The sequence below is a fragment of the Pristis pectinata genome, chromosome 12, assembly GCF_009764475.1.
Source record: "Pristis pectinata isolate sPriPec2 chromosome 12, sPriPec2.1.pri, whole genome shotgun sequence".
NCBI classification, from domain to species: domain Eukaryota; kingdom Metazoa; phylum Chordata; class Chondrichthyes; order Rhinopristiformes; family Pristidae; genus Pristis; species Pristis pectinata.
In genome coordinates this window covers 42,525,850-42,549,520 of record NC_067416.1, presented here as the reverse complement: position 1 = coordinate 42,549,520, position 23,671 = coordinate 42,525,850, and the positions used below count along the sequence as shown (strand labels likewise).

Here is a 23,671-nt window from a genome sequence, read left to right as displayed (position 1 = left end):
CAGAAGTAAAAAAAGCATCAAATTGAAACAGACAAGTACAACCACACTGTGGGGGGGGGAGCAGAGAGAGAGTGAGAGAGAGAGAGGGAGGGAGAGAGAGAAAGAGAGAGAAAGGGAGGGGAGAGAGAGGGAGAGGGAGAGAAAGGAGAGAGAGGGAGAGGAAGAGGGAGGGAGGGGGAGAGAGGAGAGAGAGGGAGAGGAAGAGGGAGGGGGGGAGAGAGAGGGAGAGGGAGGGAGAGTGGGAGGGGGAGGGGGAGAGAGAGGGAGAGGGGGAGGGAGAGAGAGTGAGAGAGAGAGAGAGAGAGAGGGGGAGGAGGGAGAGGGAGAGAGAATTTGGACTTCCAAGGGCTTCAATGTGCACAGACAAAAGTTGAGGTGCAGTGCTTTGTGCTTACATTGGGCATCATTGGAGTAATGGAGGGGGCGGAAGATGTAGTGGTCAGAGGGGGAGTGGGATGGAGAATTAAAGTGACAGCTGAAGTCAGAGAATTGGTTAACAGCCATCAGAGTAGTGCCTGGTGGCTGTCAATTACAAGCTTTCACATCACTTCCTGTTGGTGTGTGTTGACTATTCTTTTAGAACTGTGATGAGACCATTTTGTTTCCAAGTTTGCAACTTCTAAACCTTTAGGATAAAGAACAGGAAGGCAGAATAAGAGAACAGATTGGAAAGAAACATGAAAATGGACTGTAAGATCTTCTTTAGGCATATGAAAAAGCAAGAGCAAAAATGGGTCCCTTATGGACAGAGATCAGAGAATTTGCAAAATAAATGGTGGAAAAATTAAATGAATATTTTGTGTCTATAATCACAGAACTAGAGTTGTTGAGACTGAGAGCTGGTAAATCTCAAGGACACCATAATCTACATTCCAGAGTTTTGAAAGAGGTGGCTGTAGAGATAGTTGAATGCATTGCTTATTATTTTTCAAAATGATTTAGATTCCTGCGGACTGGAGGATAGCAACTGTGACACCACTGTGTAAAAAAGGTGGGAGAGAGAAAGCATGGAATTTCCAACCTGTTAGTCTAACGTTAGTTGTATGGACAATGGTGGAATCTATAAGAAAGGATGTAATTACAGAATATCTGGAAAAGAAAATAAGGATTGAGCAGAGTTCGCATAGACTTATGAAAGGGAAATCATGTTTGATAGATCTTTTGGAGCTCTTTGAGGATGTGACTGGTGGAACAGATAAGGGGGAACTAGCGGATGTGGTGCATTTAGATTTTCAAAAGGCTTTTGATAAGGTCCCACACAGGTTGGTCAATAAGATTAGAGTACATGGAACTGGGCGGTGGGGGGGGAGTGGGGTAACATACTAACATGAGTTGAGAATTAGTTAACAGACAGAAAGCGAAAAGTGGGATTAAATGGGCCTCTCTCAGGTCTCCACAAGTGGTGTAGTACAAGGATCAGTACTTGGCTACAACTACTGAAGATCTATGTCAATGATTTTCTGAGGGCACCAAATATCATATTTTCTGGTTTGCTGATGATGCAAAACTAGGTGGGATCGAGAGTAAGAGGAGGATGTAAAGAGGCTTCAATGGGATAGAGACAGGTGTAACAAATGGGTGAAACACAGCAAAAGGAATGTAATGAGGAAAATTTTGGTGCACATCATCCATTTTGGTGCACAAAACAGAAAAATAGAGTATTTTTTAAATGGTGACAGATTAGGAAATGTTGATGTTCAAAGTGATGTCGATGTCCTTGTATACAAGTCACCGAGAACTAACATGCAAGTCCAGTTAGGAAGATAAATGGTATGTTGTCCTTTATTACAAGAGGATTTGAGTGCAGGAATAAAAGATGTCTTACTGCAATCACATAGGGCTTTGGTGCGACCACAACTAGAGTACTGTATACAGTTCCAGTTCCTCACCTACAAAAGGATTTATTTGCTACAGAGAGGGTGCAACAAATATTCATCACATAGATTCTTGGGATGGCAGTTAGTTGTATGAGGAGAGGTTGAATAGACTACGCCCGTGTTCTCTACTTTAGAAGAATGAGAGGTGATCTCACTGAAACTATCAAAATTCTTGTAGGGTTCGACTGGATGAATGTAGGGCAGAGATTTCCCCTGGCTCTGGAGTCTGGAATAAGGACCAAGTCAGACAGTACTGAATTTTTGGAATTCTCTACACTTGTGGAGGCTTGGTCGCTGACTTCATTTAAAACAGAGGTCAGTGGATTTCTGGATATCATGGGCATCAAGGGATATGGGGATTGTGCAGGAAAATGGAATGGAGGTACAACTTCAAACCATGATCTTTGTGAATGGCAGAGCAGGCTCGAGAAGCCTACTCCTGCTCCTAATTCTCAAGTATCACATTCTTATGTTCTTACCTCTTGGAGTCCTTGGTGTGATGAGTACAGGGTCCTTGTACCATCAAGGCTGTGCTTCACCTCAGTCTCTATAGATCTTCCCATCTCTTTGCACATGGGCTTCCTGAACCATCCTCTTCCACCTGAGTCTGTATCACCACCTTCAACAGATGCACAGTTATGAAAAAGTTGCCATCAAACAGTCACACAGTGATCACATAAAATACTAAAGTATTTAAAAAATCAGAAGATTTAAAAATCAGAAAAAGTAACAGGTTAAATGGACATTTAAAGATAAATGAGTTCAATTGGATTGGGGAAATAGCAGCAGAAATCAGAATGTACAGTTAAACTGCACCCGTTGAGTATTATACATGCAACATACCAACTTCACGCTGCCTTCCCATGCTAATAATTTTTGTAAGCAGGCAACACTACCTGTGCTGTCCCTTGTATACATTAAAAAGGAGGCTCCACACCTCAACTTCCTGGCACATACAGTAAGAGTGCATGGCCCTGATATAATGCTACCAAATAATACCCTGCCTGATTATCGGTTCATTCAATTCACTTTGTTTCCAAAAGATGTCAACCTCCGCTGAATATATTCAATGTTTGAGCACCCACAGATTTACAAAGTGAAGAGTTCCAAAAACCCTCTCAAATTACCCTGAGAAATTTTCCCTTGTCTCAATCCTAAATAGGTGACCCCTTATTCTGATACCATGCTCCCTTGTTCTTGACTTTCCAACAGAGGTAACAGCACCTGCACATAAGAACATAAGAACTAGGAGCAGGAGTAGGCCATCTGGCCCGTCGAGCTTGCTCTGCCATTCAATAAGATCATGGCTGATCTGGCCGTGGACTCAGATCCACCTACCTCCCTTTTCTCCATAACCTCTAATTCCCCAACTATGCAAAAATCTATCTAACTGTGTCTTAAATATATTTAATGAGGTAGCCTCCACTGCTTACCTGGACAGAGAATTCCACAGATTTACTGCTCTCTGGGAAAAGCAGTTTCTCCTCAACTCCATCCTAAATCTCTTCCCCTGAATCTTGAGGCTATGTCCCCTAGTTCTAGTGTCACCTACCAGTGGAAACAACTGTCCTGCCTCTATCTTATCTATCCCTTTCATAATTTTATATGTTTCTAGAAGATCCCCTCTCATTCTTCTAAATTCAAGTGAGTATAGTCCCAGGTGACTCAATTTATCTTCATAGGCTAACCCCCTCATCTCCGGAATCAACCTGGTGAACCTCCTCTGCACCGCTCCAAAGCCACTTTACCTTTCCTCAAGTAAGGAGACCAGAACTGCACACAGTACTCCAGGTGCGGCCTCACCAGTATCCTGTGCAGTTGCAGCATAACCTCCCTGTTCTTAAATTCAATCCCTCTAGCAATGAAGACCAACATTCCATTTGCCTTCTTGATAACTGTTGCACCTGTAAACCTTCCTTTTGCGATTCATGCACAAGAACTGATGCACAAGAATCTGATCTATTTTTCCTTCTAAGGTGGATGACCTTGCATTTGCCAACATTGTACTCCATCTGCCAGACCCTTACCCACTCACTTAACCTATCTATATCTCTCTGCAGACTCCTCACATCCTCTGCAAAATATGCCTTTCCACACAATTTAGTGTCGTCAGCAAACTTAGATAGGCTATACTCGGTCCCCTCTTCCAAATCGTTAATGTATATCATGAACGGTTGCGGGCCCAGCACCGACCCCTATGGCATCCCGTTCACCACTGATTGCCAACCAGAGAAACACCCATTTATCCCAACTTTCTGCCTTCTGTTGGTTAACCAATCCTCTATCCATGCTAATACATTACCCCCAACTCCATGCATCCCTATCTTATGGATAAGTCTTTTATGTGGCATCTTATTGAACCCCTTCTGGAAATCCAAGCATACAACATACACCTGTTCCCCTCTATCCACTGCACTCATTATATCCTCAAAGAACTCCAGTAAGTTTGTCAAACAGGACCTGTCCTTCCTGAATCTATGCTGTGTCTGCCTGATGGAAACACTTCTATTCAGATATCTCGCTATTTCTTCCTTAATGATAGCTTCAAGCATTTTCCCGACTACAGATGTTGAGCTAACTAGCCTATAGTTACCTGCCTTTTGCCTACATCCTTTCTTAAACAGTGGCGTGACATTCGCTGTCTTCCAATCCGCCAGGACCTGCCCAGAGTCCAGAGAATTTTGGTAAATTATCACAAACACCTCTACTATAACTTCTACCATTACTTTCAGTACCCTGGGATGCATCCCATCAGGACGAGAGGACTTGTCTACCTTTAGGCCCACTAGTTTGCTCATCACTACCTCTTTAGTGACAGCGATTGTATCAAGGTCCTCACCTCCCATCGCATCCATAACACCTCTCTTTGGCACGTTAGACATATCCTCCACCATGAAGACTGACACAAAATAGTCGTTCAAGGCCTCGGCCACTTCCACATTACCCAATATTAATTCCCCCTTTGCATTTTCTAAGGGACCTACGTTCACTTTAGCCAACCTTTACACTATCAATTGCACTATCAATTCCCCTCAATATTACACGTATCAGTAGGTTTGGCTTTCATCTAAACTGCAGTCTTACTCATTGGACAAACCCCTCCCCCCATCATGTTGCACCACTTCCAAGTCTCTCCACTAAGTATGAAAACTAAAATTGCTCATAGCACAATGGCCAATATACCATTTACCTTCTGAATTACTTTCTGCAGCTGCATGTTAACCCTCTGCGTCTCACGATCTGTCTGAACGCCCACGTTTACATGTTTTGAATCATTTACCACATCTTCCTGTATCATACTAAATTTACCAGCTTCTTGCCCACTCATTTAACCTATAATTAGCTCTTTGCAAAAACTTTGCAGACTTTGCTTCCTCCTCACGGGTCACTTTCCCTCCTAAACATGCGTCATCAGCAAAATTGAATATTATATCCTGCCCTTTCATCTAAGACCTTAATGAAGTCTGTAAATAGTCGGTCCTACTGCCACTTCACAAGTATCAAATGTCAATGTGAAAAAGACCCACTTATTCATATTCTTTGTTCTCTGTCCATCCTAATAAATTATCCCAAACCCATGGCCTTTATTTTTGATAAAATCCTGTGTGGTATCTCACCAAATATCTTTTGGAAATCCAAATATTACATCCATTGGTTCCCCTTTATTGACCTTATGGGTTACATCCTTCTGGTAATCCTTGTTGGTAGACCTGAATTATATTGTCTATCTGACAGAAATTGCAGACCCCTTAGTATTCTTTTCACTTAAGGTTTGCATGCACAACGGGGTTTTATTATGATCATTGGTGACAAGGATGCTTTCCTGTGGTGCGTTGCCTTACAGCACTGACATGGTTTTGTCACCATGTATGGAGAATGGAGACTTTAAAAGCATCACAAGTATCCACTGGTAGATCCAGTGACCCTGGCTGAACAAGCCTTGGTTGAGGATACATACCTAAATTGTTCTGGTTATTTATACTAAAGATGATTATGATTGTAGTGTATGTACATTTCAAGTGGAGAAAAGCAGTTCTTATAGATACTTCTACATCTCGAGCAACAAATTCAAGTGATACAGAATCACAGATTGCTGACAGCAGAGAAGGAGGCCATTTGAATCATTCAGTTTGTATCGGTTCACAATAAAAAGAATCTAGTTAGTCTCACCATCTCACCCTCCTCCCTGTAAAATGTTCCCTTTCATTTACTTATCCAGTTCCCTTTTGAACATTATAAATGAATCTACCTCCTTTACAGCCCCTGAACATTGCAGATCCTAAGCGTTCGCTGTGCAAAAAAAAATGCTTCCTCATGTCACCTTAGATTCTTTCGTCAATTACCTTCATTTGATATCTCCTATTTCTTGACCCTTCTGCCAGTGGAAATTGCTTCTCTACATCTGCTCTGTCTATATCCTGCATGATTTGAGACAGCTCACAACTTCCTGGAATTCAAAAACAAGCCCAGCTTCTCCAGTCGATCCACCTTACCGAAGACATCAAATCAATAAAATGTATGAAAGAAAGCAGTGCTGATCCCCGAGGAATACACTATACACTTCTCTCCAGGATAATGAACAATTTTCACTACTATTCCCTGATAGTTGGACAACTTTCTTTCCATGGTGCTTTAATCATTTTTATTCCTTGGCCTTAATGCCAGCCTACTATGTGCCTCCTCAATAAATCTCTTTTGGAAGTCCATAAGCAACACATCAACTGCATTTCCTTCATTGACCCTCTATGTTACTTCATCAAACCTTTCCTAATTGAATCAGCTAGACTCAATTCACACATGTCCAAGTAACTGTTAATTCTGAGCTGAATGCTGTTCCCAGCAATTTCCCCACCACCGAGGTTAAACTGAGTGCTCTGTTGTAACTGGATTTATCCTTGCACCCTTAATTGAACAAGATGTAACATTTGCAATTTCCCAGTCCTCAGGCACTATCCTGAATCAGTGGATGCTTGGAAGATTATGTCCAGGCCTCTGCAATTTGCTCTCTTACTTCCCTCAGCAAATGCAGATGCATCCTGTCTGGACCAGATGATTTATCCACTTTATGCAGCTCGCCTATCTAATAATTCCTCTTTAGTAATTTTTAGCCAATCCAGAATCCTAATTATATCTTCTTTTGCTGAGACACATCGTCCTTCATTTAGTACCTCAGTATTGCCCTCCAGCTCCATGAGTAAATTTTGTTTTTGATCAGCCCATATCTCTCCTTACAACTCTTTTCTTATTTACGTGAATATTTTTGGTTTCCCCTTTATGTTTGCTGCTAGTCTTTTCTCATGCTCCCTCTTAACTTCTTACTTCCTTTCTTACTTCCCCTCTGAACTTCCAGAAATCAGCTTGACTTTCATTTGTGTTAATTGGACATATGCTTCTTTTACTGTTCTATTTTACCCTCTTACTATTTGTTCATCCAGTGCGCTCTGGATTTAATTTTCCTACCCTTTTCCCTCAGGAGAATGTACCTGGACTTTAGCTGAAACTTGTCAACTTTAAAGGGCTCCCTTTGTTCAATTAGAGTTTTGCCTGCTTTGCTTCCAATTTACTCCAGATTTGTTCTTGTTCCACTGAAACTGGCCCTTCTCCAATTGACTATTTTTATCTTAGAATGATCGACATCCTTTGCCATACCTATTCTAAACCGTATGATATTATGACTGCTATTTCTTAGATGTTCTGCCCCCATTGATATTTGGTCAACTTGCACTGATTCATTTCACAGAAAAATGCCCAGCAGTGTCACTTTACATATCTTGGGAGTCATCTCTCTTTAGCCGACTGAGGAAATGAGTGTTCACAGACCCCAAACCTGGCATGGAACTCACGGATCACTGCCGTGATCACAGTCCCATGGTAAACTTCAGGCACCTAACAACGTCTCAAAGCACTGGAGAAGTACCACCAACAGTATCTCCACAATATACTCTAAATCTGTTGGCAGGATAAGTAAACCAATGTGAACACTCCACTCTGAACTCCATCTTTGCAAGAGATTTCAGGAGGAAAGAGGAAATGCTTCAAGGATGTCCTCAATCAGCTGAAGACTGTGCTGATGCATAGGAGGCAATGGTGAATTTAGTCATTGATGTCAGCCTTCACTCAGGTTCCCAAGTAATGTAAAGCAATCCATATGGAAAATAGCAAATGTACCTCCTTTATTCAAAACATGAGGGAGACAGAAAGTAGGACACTACAGGTCGGTTTGCATTGGTAGAATTTTAGAAGCTGCTATTAAAGATGTTATAGCAGGCCAAGCCAACATTTCTAGCATCACTCTGATCATGCTCAACTGGTTACCAGGCTCCCAAAAAAACCACTCCACTCTGAACTCCATCTCAGCAAGTGATTCCAGGAGGAGAGAGCAAACGCTTTTCGGATATTCTCAGTCCTCTTGGGAAAAATGTAATATCCTCAATGACTTGTGGGAAGCCCCGGCCTGTCATCGCTCAAAATGGGGGAGCATCCGGAAAGGCATTGAGCACCTTGAATCTCTGTGAAAGGAGCAGCTGGGGGCCTCGACAACCGGCTCAGAACTCGCAGAACTAGTGGCTGCAAGTCATTCTCAACCACAAGAAGAAACAGATCCTCACCTCCTGCAGCATCTTGCACCCTCCTGTCGTCTCCCCATTTTTGTCCCACTCCCTCAGCAGCTACCTGCCACCATCTCCGTTTGCCTGCCAGGTTTTGTTTTTGTTTCCCCACCACCAAATGAAAAAGCGGACGGGGCTTGTTCACTTATTGCCCATCCGTCCATCAGACCCAGCTCCACCGAATAAGTCTGGTCCCAAAGGGTAGGGAAGCATCAGTTAGGTGAGGTGGAAGTGTCAGCCCAGCTCATTTGGAGATGGAGCTCCTCAGGTTCCTATTAAATCTCTCCCCTCTCACCTTAAACCTATGCCCTCTAGTTCTTGGATCCCCAACCCTGGGAAAAAGACTGTGCATTCACCCCATCTATGCCCCTCATGATTTTATACACCTCTATAAGATCACCCCTCATTCTCCTACACTCCAGTGAATAAAGTGGAGCCTGCTCAACCTCTCTCTATAACTCAGTCTCTCGAGTCCTGACAACAACCTCATAAATCTTTTCTGCACTCTTTTCAGCTTCATGGCATCTTTTCTTTAGCAGGGTGACCAAAGACTGAACACAATGTTCCAAATGTGGCCTCAGCAACATCTTGTACAAGTGCAACATAACATCCCAACTTCTGTACTCAATGCACTGACTGATGAAGGCCAGCGTGCAAAAAGCCCCCTTCACCACCCTGACTACCTGTGACATCACTTTTAGGGAACCATGTACTTGTACTCCTAGGTCCCTCTGTTCTACAACACTCCCCAGGGCCCTACCGTTCACTGTGAAAGTCCTACCCTCATTTGTCTTCCCAGAATGTAACACCTTGCGATTATCCGAATTAAACTCCTTTTGCCATTCCTCAGTCCACTTACCAGATGATCAAGATGCCGCTGTGATTCTTGATAACCTTCTTCACTGTCTATGACACCAACTATTTTAATGTCACTTGCAAACTTCCTAACCGTGCCTTGTACATTCTTATCCAAATCATTGATATAGATGACAAATAGCAATGGGCCCAGCACTGACCCCTGGGGAACACCACTAGTCACGGGTCTCCAGTCTGAAGAACAACCTTCCACCATCACTCTCTGCATCAAGCCAATTGTGTATCCAATTAGCCAGCTCTCCCTGGATCCCATGCGATCTAACTTTCCATAGCAGCCAACTATATGGAACCTCATCAAATGCCTTACTGAAGTTCATATAGACTATGTCTACCGCCCTGCCCTCATTGATCTTCTTGGTTACATCTTCAGAAAAATCATTGAATCAAATGCGTGAGATATGATCTCCCACGCACAAAGACATGCTGACCGTCCCTAATTCACCACTGCCTTTCCAAGTGCATGTGAGGAAGTAAAGGGTTAAAAAACTGTAACTATACATATAGCTGATGGAACAATACCTGGCAAGCAAGAGCAGGCAAGCTGCTAACTCAATAGATAAGGTGTTAATTACTGTGGCCAGAACCTTGGTTTCAGACCAGGTATGTTAGACAATTAGGGTACTGGGTGCAATAAACAAAGAGTGGGAAGCTTGTCCTAAGCAATGAGGGGTAATACCTGTCTTTGAATCTCTTGATTATAACTCAATTATGCTGGACAATAGGTGCGATGTCTGTCCCAGGATCTCTGTGGCTTGACTGAAACTCACGGCTCCACATGCATTAAGTGTGCATGACAATATCTGTATAAATTTCTGTCTGCTCCTTTGTATGGGGAGACCTCGGAAAGCGACCCTTAACGAGTGCTGAAGAGACCTCTCCTTAGCGGTGCACTGCCAATAAACACGTTTTATTGAATCAACCTTGTGGCACTGTGTTACTTTACAGCAGACAGAAGTGAAAATTAATTTCAGGATGACACATGTATATCTTATCCCTCAGAATCCCCTCCAGTAACTTACCCACCGCAGATGTTAGGCTTACTTGTCTAAAGTTCCCAGGTTTTTCTTTGCAGCCCTTCTTAAGTAAAAGCACAATAGTCACCCTCCAGTCCTTTGGCACCTCACCTGTGGCAAACGATGACGCCTATACCTCAGCCAGGGCTCCCACAATTATTTCTCTAGTTTCCCACAGTGTTTGTGGATATACCTGACCAGGCCCCGGAGATTTATCTACCTCCATTCATTTTAAAATGCCCAGAACCTCTTCTGCTGTAATGTGGGACTATTCCCAAGACATCTCCATTAACTAGCTCAAGTTCCAACATCTTCATGTCTTTCTCCATGGTAAAAACAGAGGGAAAATATTAATTGAGCACCTCGCCCATCTCCTGCGGTTCCACACAAAGATGTCCACTTTGGTCTTTGAGGGCCCCTGTTCTCTCCTTAGTTACTCTTTTTCCCTTAATATACTTATGAAATCTCTTTAGATTCTTCCTAATCTTCTCTGCCAAAGCTATTGCATGCCCCTTTTTGCCCTTCTGATTTCTTTCTTAAGTATACTCCTGCCTATACTCCTCCAGGGATTCACTTGATCCCAGCTGCCTGTACCTGACCTATGCCTCCTTCTTCTTCCTGACCATTAGCACAAATTGGGATAGGCCAGAGAGTCACCGGAGGACAGTGTCTTTGGGACTTGGGTGAGTGTGGAACATATATTGGGCAGTCTACTAATATTGTATCCTCCCTTCTCCTTGGGCATCAGGCAGCCTTTGATGGCCAGAACATGGAATTTTTACCAGAAGACTGCAGGAGAACACTGACCACACCTTAAGAGGTGTTTTTTTATAAAGTACATTGTTAACTACTAAGGTAGTAAAAGTGATCCGAAGTACATCTTTTGTTTTCTGTTTCTCCTTTCTTTCTTGATTCTGACCAGGGATAAAACATGGAATTTTTAGCTCCTCAGTTTAAAGCAGTTGCTGAATGTGTCCTTTGGTCCAAAGAAAGGAGCTTCAACACAATGGACCAAATTGAGCTGTTGAGTAGAGTTCTTGCTGTAACGTGGAGGTAAACTGGTAGAATGGGTTAGAAAAAGTCAGGGTCTGGAGAAACTCTGTCCCAAACTTACTCTGGATTTCCCATATACCTTTATAAAGGAATGAGCTTCCAGCAATAACTCAGACAAGGATAGACTCAATACTATGGTCAGGTCAAGGGATGGAATCTCCCATTTCAGAATTTATGCTCCTCTATGTCACAGATGACTGGAACTTGAATTGTTCAGTAAGGTAGGCCATTTAGATTTCCAGGAAGATGCAAAAAGATATGAGAGAGTCAAGATAACAGCCTACATTACATTCCCAAAATTTTTACTCACCAACCCTTTATGTAGCGAGAAAGTTTAGGAATCCCCAGAGGAGGGAATGGGGAATGAGAGCAGGCAGGTGCCAATAACATGAGGTAGGAAGAGACCCCTATCAATGAGTACCTGCACAATGAACATGCAAAGTTAAGACAGTATGATAACACCATAATTACTAGAATCAGCCTCCAATAATATTGGCATAACATGTGTTAATTGTCAGATTGAACGAAAGGTTATCTGGAATGTCATTAATCTCTAACCTGGGCTTCTCGGCATCTGCGAAGGGGACTCCAGTACAAGTGAGCCTCCCTGGCTGGTGAAGGCATTGGATGAATCATTCTGCAGATCAGGAAGGCTGGTGAGGGTCTGATAGATACCAATGGCTCCACAGGAACAATGGTTCAAGAAAAATTCCTAAGCAAAGGAAGAAAGGCTGTCACTGTTAGGTAGGACAATTAGTGAACGGGTGACATGACAACAAACCATTAGTGTCACCCTACCAAGGAGTGATGAATTGTTACTCCCTTTCACCCTGATCATTCATTGCATTTAGAGTCATAGAGTCATAGAACAATACAGAATGGATACAGGCCCTTTGGCCCAACCAGTCCATGCTGACCATGGTGCCCACCCAGCTAGTCCCAATTTCCTGTGTTTAGCCCATATCCATGTAATCCCCATCCCTCCATGTGCCTCTCCAAGTCTTTCTCAAATGATACTATTGTACCTGCCTCAACCACTTCCTCTGGCAGCTCATTCCACATACTCACCACCCTCTGTGTGAAAAAGTTGCCCATCAAGTCCCTTCTAAATCTTTCCCCTCTCACCTTAAACCTATGTCCCCTAGTTTTGGACTCCTCTATCCTGGGGAAAAGACTGTTACCATCCACCTTATCTCTGCTTCTCATAATGTTAATCATTTCTATCAGGTTGACCCCTCATTCAGTTACCAAGCCACGTCATTTCTAAATTAAGAACTTTCTCGAACCTGCCGGCAAGTCAGGACACATTACAAGAACAGACTAAAATGTGGCAAAAGCAGTGAGGGGGATGGGTGCTGGGAGTGACGGGGGAAGGATGGGGTCCTATCTTCAGAATTTGTTACAAATGAAGATCCCAGTTTCAGGCTAAATACAGGCAATCCCCGTGTTATGGGGGGTGGGGATGGGGTGGGGGTTACGTTCCCAGAAAATAGTTTGTGTTGCGACTTTCCGTAACGCAAAGCCGTGTCATCTGCGCACGCATCTAAAAATGTTGGTTTAAAAGAAATTTAAGTTGATTTATTTGCATTTTGTTCAACATAAATTCTGCGAGAGCAGATTTTTTTCCGTATCTCAAATTTTTGGGAAGCCACTTGCGAGTTCCGCAAGGGCAAATTTCCATAACCCAAACGGCTATAATGCAGGGGTCGCCTGTCACCACTGCAAGGGGCTGGCAGGATGGAGCGGGGCAGCAATTGGTTCTGGGAGGCAGTCAGAGGGGAAATCATATTTTAACAAATCTTTAAATGTCACACAATTACAAAATGTTGATCAAGCTCAAAGATTCTCTTGGTCATGTGTTAGAAGACGAAATGCTGAATATAAAACTGGAGAAAAGGGAAGCCAGGGAATTTACACATTGTTCTCATTTAGTGGTTCCTTGGCATTAAAAACATGCTACAAAAATTCAAAGGATTTCCTTTCTTCCTGTAGCAAAGCAGCTTATAAAATGAGTGACATTCAGTTTAACAGGAAGTCCCAGGGTCTCATAACAGACTGCATTGGACAAAGAGATCAGGCCAGACACACAGAAACTGTACCAGACACATGCAGGTATCACATGAGGCAGAAGGGAGGCAGCACTGAATATTCAGAGTGAGTGCACCGGATATAGAAAGGGAGACTTCATTAGGCAGAGAGAAAGCGAAGGATGGGTAGGTGGGTGGTGGGGCTGGTGGCGGGGGGGGGGGGGTGGTGGGGTAATGTGGAGAAGAGAGAGAGAGAGAGAAAGAGCGGGGGAAAGAGAGAGGGAGGGAGAGAGAGAGAGAATACAGATACTGTACAAGAGAGCAACAGTCTACAGCATACATGCAGAAAGACTGCGTCGGACATATAGAGAGTGCATACCAAACACAAAGAGACTGCATGAACACACGGAAACTGCATTACCCATGCAGAGAGACTAAGCCAGACATAGATACTGTGCACGTGCAGATCCACATCCCAATGAATACATGTACACTCTCACTCGAATATGTCCCCTCCCATTCCAATATAACCACTCCAATCAAGTAAACCCCCACATCCCCCAAATTCCAATAGGAGTTGCTATCAGATTCCATCATCTTCAGCCGTTTGTCACTTCCACCAATCACCTCCCAGCTTCTGACATCATTCCCACTCTCCCCCCTCCCTCGCCTGCCTTTCAGCTGGATCCACCTATCACCCGCCAGCTCTTGCTCCACCTCCCACCCCCACCTTGTTACACTGGCTATCTCCCCTCTTTCTTTCCAGTCCAGATGAAGGGTCTCGACCTGAAACGTCGACTGTCCATTTCCCTCCATGGATGCTGCCTGACCCGCTGAGTTCCTCCAGCATTTTGTGCGTTGTCACCTTTGTTGCTGATTGGTTTCATCGTTCAGCCCAGTTTTGTGGATTGCTGCCATGACTTCAAACCCAGCTTTCAGTGAAAATGTGAACCACAAGCAAACTGGGAGTCTTAACCACCGAACGGATTGCCTGCAAACCTCAGGTGGGCTTGCCTAGGTTTCTCTTAAATACTTCACACTGCAGGATGATAGTTTTAGCCACACAGAGGTCAAGGAATAGGAAAGGCTCCATCAGTAACTACTGAGCTGATCGTTCACATGAACACTGACCTCCTTCATCACAGCCTCTTACCTCCGTCACCCTGTTCACCTTCAGGCTTCTCTCAACAACCCACAGCTGCTTCTGGAGCTGCTTGTTCTGCTCCTGGAGCTGCCCGATCGTTTCAATCAGTTGGCATATGTGCTCCAGATATCCCAGGCCTGAACCCCGGTCGGCTGTCTTATCCTGGTTTGCCTGAAGGGAAGGGAATATTAGCTGTTATATGGCAGTTATCATTAGGGCACAGTTGTTTGATTCTGGATCAGATGAAGAACAGACTGTGGGTGTGATTGCCAGCCTGGGGTCATGGAAGTGATGGTCTCTCAGGGGTTGTGAGTGTGGTACTGATCCAGGTACTGCAGGACTGCCACTGACCCTAACCCAGCAGTTCTGTGTGGGACTACAGGAGCTGTGGGAGTGACCCCGACTGTGGGGAATATGAGGGTGGCACTGACATTTCGTCAGGGTAGTGACACTGACCCTGGGGCTGTGGGAGTGATTCTAACCCTGAGACTGTGAGAGTGACACAGACCCTCGGACTGTGGGAGTGACACTGACTCTGGGGCTGTGGGAGTGACACCGACCCTGGGGCTGTGGGAGTTGGACTGGCCCTGGGACTGTGGGAGTGACACTGACCCTGGGGCTGTGGGAATGACACTGACCCTGGAACTGTGGGAGTGACGCTGACAGTGGGAATGGTACTGACCCTGCGACACCGGGAGTGACACTGACCTTGCGGCTATGGGAATGACACTGACCCTAGGGCTGTGGGAGTGACGCTAACCCTGAGACTGTGAAATTGACGCTGACCTTGGGACTGTGGGAGTGACACTGACCCTGGGGCTGTGGGAGTGACACTGACCCTGGAGCTGTGGGAATGACAGCGACCCTGGGGCTGTGGGAGTGACGCTGACCCTGGGGCTGTGGGAATGACAGTGACCCTGGGGCTGTGGGAGTGACGCTGACCCTGGAACTGTGGGAGTGACGCTGACCCTCAGACACTGGTAATGGTACTGACCCTGCGACACCGGGAGTGACACTGACCTTGCGGCTATGGGAATGACACTGACCCTGGGGCTGTGGGAGTGACACTAACCCTGGGGCTTTGGGGGTGATGCTGGCCTTAGGCTTGTGAAGTGGCAAACACAGTGCCTGGGTGAGGCAGTGATGTCACCAATTTATCAGAGCCGGCAGAGACCTGCTGTGGTCACTTGGAAGGTCTCTGTGGTGAGGAAATTGAGAATAAGTGTAACTTTTACCTTCATGGAGAAAGCAATCCATGCACAAAAGCGAGGTGAAGATCTGCCCACAGAATGTCAGAGACCTTTGTGATGAAGGCTTTGCAAAACCTGAGCCTACAGATGCATTGTTCATCAGGGAACTATAGATGGGATGGGATTTCCCTGAAGACCCTGTGGAAGTGGGCACTTGATTGATGAGCCTGTCTTGGCCAGCTTCTCCAAGGTCCCATGCCTGCCATAACCACAGTGATGCCTCCAGCACTAGACTGCTGCCAGTGATGTTCCCACTGAGGTACCCACTGAATGAGTATCTCAACAGCTAAATGCTAGAGCAAGTATTCCCAGATGGAGAAAACACACTCGTGCTCTTTTGAAAGTGTTTGAGCAACCTAACGCCAGTTGTGGAGCTGCTCGGACAGGTCTTCCAGTGTTAGTCAAGTGTTTCTTTAAGTAATAATTAAACAGTCTGCTCTTGTTCTACTGAGAGTGTTGCGTGATGGTACTGGTTTGGAGCTTTAAGCTCCAAGCCGTGTTGGTACATGCAGAAATAAGAGTTAAGTGAACACCGATGTCACCTGGTGCATGCCCGGTGCCAGGAAAATCACACGTGGAAGCATCAAGACTAACTTTATGATTGTTAACCGGAAATGCTTGCTAGCTAGCTCAATCTAGTCCAGGCAAAATTGAATTTTGAGCTATTAGAAACAGTGCAATCCAATTTCCAGACAAATACATGAATTATGAGCAGGAATTGACGGATATAGCCTGATTCACCATTGATCAAGATCATGGCTGATCTTTGAACTTAGCGACATTTTCCAGCACAATCTCCATCAATCCGTCTATCTCTGGGCCTTCAATGATGGCCCTTCAGAGCAGAGACTCCAAAGATTTGGCATCCTCATCTCAGACCCCTATGGCCGATCCTTTATTCTGAGACCGTAATTCCCAATTCTAGACTCCTCAGCCAGGGAAACATCTTGCCTGCATCCGTCCTCCCTGCAACAAACCCTGTAAGAATTTTGTATATTTCAAAAAGGCAAGTCATGTTCCGTAATGTTCACTAGTAACGTTTCTCTGCCACGTGTTATGAACATAACCAGAATATTTCTGCAAAAAATCTGAACCCTGAAGAACAAATATGCCTAATCACAGAATTCCCTGGAGATTTTTGCTCAGGACCATAATTTGATGTAAGCATTCCAAATGCCCATTGTACACTTTCACCAACACAATTGCTCTCTGCAATCACACAACTATTTTGCTCTCTATTGTGTTCCATTGTTCAGAAAGAACAGGAGACTTGTGGAGAATTTCCCTTGTTCCTGTAATGTCCCACACAGTTTATGCAATTCAAGCACCTGTGGGAATGTGAACTCATTGTACTGAAAAATTCACAGAACCACAGAGCACATTCCAAGCTTTATCCTGCATCACTATATTCCTCACTTCCTTCCCATCATTGACTAACTCAGGGGATTGGTCACCTTTGCAACTTTGGAAACAAATATGCTGATTTTTGTAGATCTCCGCCAATAAATTTCTATATGTGGTCTCAGCAGCCAGAGCTGGGATAAGGTGCGATGGAGCTATTTATCCCCCTGTGAGCTTCTATAAATACCAACTGCAGAAATAATGATTTAAAGACAAATGTTATTGAAAAAGATTTGAGAAGTAATTTCACTTAAAGAACATTAAGATTATTATTTATGTAATGACATCAGAAGCTATGCATGGTGTTCAGCTGTTCTGGCAGCTCTCCCTCCTGTATGTAAAGGTTGTATGTGATATTACTTATACAATGACGGTTCAGTGGAATGCAGATGACCACCACATTATGACAGTGGCACGAAGCTAGAATTATTATATAATAACCTTTCAGTTTGGAGGAATGTTGATGACATAATATTGCTCTGTTTCTATTGAGGAATTTTAGTCCAGTTTTTTTTTCTTTTTTTTTGAATTTTTTTTTCTTTAGCTTAGTTTGGTTTGATATATTGTTTATAACTTTTCTTATTGTTTTGGGTTTTTTTTTTCTTTTTTTATATTTTATAATAAATCTTTTTCTTTTATATTATATTCATTCACTAACAGATTGTTGGATCTACAGATTTTTTTATACTCTATTGTTCTTTATGATTATCCATGTCATGATTGCTCTCCTGATCTCTTTGTATTACATGTACAAACATTGATATATTAATCTGCATTAATTTGAAACTAATAAAAAGATTGAAAAAGAAGCTAGGATTATAAGATTACATTTGATGTTGCTGGGCCGAGGAGATAGCAAACATTTGACATAAGAAAACTCCAGATCAGTATTTTTGAGTTTCAACCAATTAGACTGAGCGGATGAGATGACAATGAACTCAGCTCAATCCTGTCTGCACTACCTAACCACCCTTCGAAAGCATGCCACTGAATAGAATAAAAATGGAAAATGCTGGGGAAACTCAGGTGGTTAGACAGCATCTGTGGACAGAGAAACAGAATTACTGTTCCAGGTTGTTTCAGATTTACCTGAAATGCTAACTCTGTTTTTCTCTCTCTATAGAAACCCCTTGGTCTGTTGAGTACCTCCGGAATTTTCTATTTTTATGTCTGATTTTGAGCATCAGAAGCATTTTACCTTTCAATATTTACTGCTGTCTGGTGTTGGCTGTAAAACAGACAACAAAATGGCCCTTGCTCTGTGCCTCCATTCTTGGTGTTTTGCTGGCTGCGGGCAGCAGAGGCATCATATTAAGAAGCTTAATAATGACACAAAGAAGTCATGCCATGAGCTAGCAGCAGAAGTGAGCAGTAAAAATATGGACTTATCCATAGGTCTTTTCTTTCCTGCTTGCAGAAGGTGTGACAGAACTCCAGAGAGAGGCAGTCACTAGAGGTAGATCTCCATTGGACAGAAGAAATGGAATCTGTAGTAACCCATCTGGTCTGTTAAACCAGTTCCATTATTCAATGAGGCCAGAGCCGACCCTATCTGAATACCTTTGTTAACCCTCTAATCCTCTTTAAATCTCACTTCCCTGCGTAGTTTTAAATTGTCAGCAAATTTGAAGGGATTGCACTTTGTCCTTTCATCTAAGTCTCGAATCCAAGGAGAATTCAAAGAGATTTTATCAGTACATTAAGGGTACATCTCTGTGTGGAGCCACAGGAGATGGGCAAGGTCCTCAGTGAATATTTCTCCTCTGTTTATACCATGGAGAAAGATATGAAGACTAGGGAACTAGGGAAAGTTAAATGGGAATGTCTTGGGGATAGACCGCATTACAGTAGAGGAGGAGGCAGACATCTTAAGATGTATGAAAGTAGACAGATCTCCAGGTCCTGACAAGGTATATCCAAGAAGGCTGTGGGAGGCTATAGAAGAAATTGCAGGAGACCTGGCTGAGATATTTGCATCATAGTTAGCCACAGTGAGGTGCCTAAAGACTGGAGGGTAGTGAATGTTGTGCCTTTATTTAAGAAGGGCTGCAAAGGGAAACCTGGGAACTATAGACCAGTAAGTCAAACATCTGTGGTAGGTAAGTTATTGGAGAGGATTCTGAGGGATATGATATACGTACATCTGGAAAGACAGGGATTGACTAGATGTAGTCAGCATGGCTTTGTGCGTGGGAGATCATGTCCTACGAACTTGATTGATTTTTTTGGTGAAGTAACCAAGAAGGTCGATGAGGGCAGGACAGTACAGGTGGTCTATATGGACTTCAGTAAGGCATTTGATAAGGTTCCACATGGTAGACTGCTCTGGTAGGTTCGATTGGATGGAATCCAGGGAGAGCTGGCTAATTGGATACACAATTGGCCTGATGGTAGAAAGCACAGCGTAATGGTGGAAGGTTGTTTCTCAGACTGGAGGCCCGTGGCTAGCGGAGCTGGGCCCATTGTTGTTTGTCATGTATATCGACTGGTTGGATGAGAAGGTACAAGGCACGGTTAGTAAGTCTGCAGATGACACTAAAATAGTTGGTGTCATAGACAGTGAAGAATATTATCAAGAATCACAGCGGCATCTTGATCAGCTGGGTAAGTGGGCCGAGGAATGGCAAATGGAGTTTAATTCGGATAAGTGTGAGGTGTTGCATTTTGGAAAGTCAAATCAAGGTAGGACGTTCACAGGAAACGGTAGGGCCCTAGGGAGTGATGTAGAACAGAGGTACCTTGGAGTTCAGATACATGGTTCCCTAAAAGTGGCATCACAGTTTGACAGGGTGGTAAAGAAGGCTTTTGGCACGCTGGCCTTCATCAGTCAGGGCATTGAGTATAGATGTTGGGGGTTATGTTACAGCTGTACAGGGCAATAATGAGGCTGAAGCTGCAGTATTGTGTTCTGTTTTGGTCTCCCTGCTACAGAGAGATGTGACTAAACTGGAAAGAGTGCAGAAAAGATTTACAAGGCTGATGCTGGGACTCAAGGGACTGATTTATAGGGAGAGATTAGACATGTTAGGACTTTATTCCTTAAAGCGTAGGAGACAGAGAGGAGATCTGAGAGTTGTATAAAATCATGAGGGACGTAGATAGGGTGAGTGCACTCAGTCTTTTTCCCAGGGTTGGAGAATCAAGAACTAGACGGCATAGGTTTAAGGTGAGAGGGGAAAGAATTAATAGGAAATTGAGGGGCAACTTTTTTTTACACAGAGGATGATATGTATATGAAATGAGCTGCCAGAGGAAGTGTTTGAGGCAGGTACAATAACAGCTCTTAAAAGACAGTTGGACAGGTACATGGATAGGCAAGGTTTAGAGGGATCTGGGCCAAATGCAGGCAAATGGGACTAGCTCAGACGGACATTTGGTCAGCATGGACCAGTTGGGCCAAAGGGCCTGTTTCTGTGCTATATCAATCTATGACTTTATGAATATATGTAGCAGTGAGATGAACACTGATGTTCATTGATCCCCACTAGTTACAGCGTGCTACCTTGACTGGTTATTTTTATCCTTTGTTTTCTGCCTTGTAATCAATGCTGTATCTATGCTGTCATATTATGTTCAATCTCATGAAGTCTTATTTTATGCAATAGACTTTTGTGTGGCAACCTCTCCGAGGTCGTTTGGAAGTCTAGATACTTTGATCTACACCACTGGTTATGTTCTCAACAACTTCTTGATGGTCGTCATCGACACTGTGGGCTGTAAGGCCTGTTTCTCTGCTGTATGACTCTATGAAACTACTATTACCTCCGTTAAAAATTATTTCCCTTTCATAAGACTCTGCTTAAACATATGAGTTTTTATGTGCTCTGCAACTGAAACAATGTACAATGCAATTTCTTGAAGATTAATGACAGTTCAAATTCTCTGTAGTTCCCTATTTTCTCCCTCTCTACTTTCTTGAATAGATTTACTACCTTCCAATCTACTGGAAACATTCCAGAGAGTAAGGAATTTCGGATGATCATATTTAATGCTTGGACCATAGCTTCTTGATAGAAACCTTGAGATGCAGGCCATCACTTTCAAGGGATTAACTGGCATTTATCTCCTTAATTTTCCCAATACTTTAGTTTTACTGATGTGAATTACTTTAAGATCCATATTGTCATTAACCCCTTGATTCTCCACAATTTTTGGTACCTTCTTCTACTATGAAGACAAATTTCTCCTGACCCAGTCTCTAGGGGACATAGCTTTACTTTTGCTACTCTCTGTTTTTAACTTACTTGTACAAGACCTTACAATTGTTATATTTCTTACCAGCTTCTCATCCTTTTTATTAATGTCTTCCTTATCCTTTGCTGGTTTGATATGTATTTTGGCAGTATAATAAGTCATAGACTCGTGCAGAAACAGCATGTCCGTGCCAACTGCCTACACCCTTTCCATTTACCAAAATTTGGTCCATAGCTTTCCATCCCTTTGCGATTCAAAGGCATGTCCAGATAATTGTTAAATGTTGTGACTGTACCTGCTTCTACCACTACTCCAGCAGTGGGTTCCAGATTCCAACCAACTTCTGGGTGCAAAAGTTCTTAGATAACCAGAATATGTCTTAACCTCTTTAGTTAGCTATGGACGAGTCACTGTCTAACAGTACTGCTGCTGGTAGAGAGACTATAAACTATTATCAGCAGTAATTTTGTTTCTTTTACCTCTTATATCCACTGTACCAGATTCTGCTTCTTGTTCTTTTGCGCCAAGACTATTCCTGACCAATTGTGGTTTGATCTACTGCTCTGTCTTTCTTCTTTAATATATAAAATTTTCCTCACCTGTACCTATCTCCCTCACCACTTTTTTTTTAAAGTTCAAGGTTTATGTAGCTGAGGGTGTGGAGGTAGAAGAAAACACTTAGAGAGCTGCTTGAAGGAAACTTACCTGAAAGATGCCTTTGATCTCCTGGCAGCAACCTAGGTAAAGTCAGGTCCTGTTAACCAACACATTGCTGTGAAAGGCCTCCACTGCTCAAGGAACACAGGCACGCAAAACAAGTCTGCATCAGTGATGCTGAAACACTATTTGATTTCACTGTTCACACTGGTGACATCCGAGGATTTTTATATCTAGAGGCCCTGGAATAAAAATCTGAGAAAAGTACCCTGTGATCCCAGTTTTATATAGTGATCGGATTTTTGATGAAATTCTACTGCAAAGCACACAAAAGCTTGCACTTTGTGATGGAATTTCAGATCCAGTACGCCTGCTTTCAATATGTCGATGTTTACTGCTGGAACCAACTCACACACCTCAACCATCAATGGTCTTTAATTAGTTTTGCCTCATTTCACTTCGAAACTTTATCCATAGCATTTAGTTTTAATATACATTTTATTTTAATTTGCATCAGTCTCATTAACTCTGATGGGCTTTTACTTTTACACATAGGCTTATTTGACTGCACCCACCATCTCTGCAAATGTACATTGGCTCTGGCATCACAGGCGGGGTAGGTGTGTGGCAATAGATGCAATGCCAATACTACTCTTTTGTCTTTCCTAAAGGAGAATGTAAGGAATGTAAACTATTTATGGTTCTGGTAAAGAGGAAACTGGTTAACTCCTCAGAATTCTTTAAACTTTGGTACAATGCTTCAGGACTGCTAGCTTTAGATTGATGTGAAACCTGGTGATTATCAGCAGGGTAAATGACTAATTACTGCTTGCTCTTGCTTCATTAATGCAATATTGAGTGCTAGGCTGGGATGCATTCTCGCTCTTTCCTTACGCGGGGGTTGTTGAGAAAGCTGCAGACCCTCACAAGTTTTTCTTTGGCTCTCTATCTGGCAAACTGCATAAGGATACCGTAATTCCTTCCACACTTCAGGTATCAGCAACCCTACACATCCTCTTCCTTCAGTTAAGACTTCAATGTCTGGAAATTGGTCTTGTACTCTTGCACTTTTGTGTTGTGTTTAAACACTGTTATACCTAGCACTTACACTAACTCTGATCCTCTTCGAAAAATTGAGGAGTTAGTCGAAAGAAAATGTCTCACATTGTTAGGGCATTTTACACCCAGTAGGAAGTGTTAAAACATAACCTGTGGAGCTGCCAGCACTAATTTGAACATTTGGCTGTCCATCAGTTAGAGAAGGAGAGTCAGACAGCAGCAATGCACACTATGGCGGAAGGGAGGCCACCCATTTGGAGGAGGGCCCTTTCGAGTGCAGCCCAGAGGAGACATTAATTGTCCTCATGGGCAGAGTGGCCACCGAGACACAAGTCGACTTTCCAGCAAACGGCTTTTGAAATCTGCCAGGTATGCACATTAACGATGTTCCATCTGTGTCTCCATCACTCTATCCCCACTGAACTGATCAACAGTTCTCACCTTCATTACCATGCTTACTGCTGCAGCACATCCCAAGGGTTTCCAGTGCCAGTCATGTACCGTGTTGCCTT

The 23,671-nt window shown here is 43.3% G+C and overlaps 1 protein-coding gene across 1 annotated transcript in view; it reads right to left on the bottom strand.

The window, feature by feature from the left end:
* The window catches only part of si:ch211-250c4.3 (uncharacterized protein LOC100535981 homolog), a 59,414-nt gene that overhangs the window by 20,698 nt on the left and 15,045 nt on the right, over positions 1-23,671 (bottom strand). Inside the window, exons 3-5 of the mRNA XM_052027567.1 lie at positions 14,608-14,769; positions 11,986-12,139; positions 2,357-2,496 (exon numbers count right to left, since the gene is read on the bottom strand). Of these exons, the coding sequence (XP_051883527.1) occupies positions 2,357-2,496; positions 11,986-12,139; positions 14,608-14,769 (456 nt within the window). The remainder of the gene's footprint in view (positions 1-2,356; positions 2,497-11,985; positions 12,140-14,607; positions 14,770-23,671) is intronic.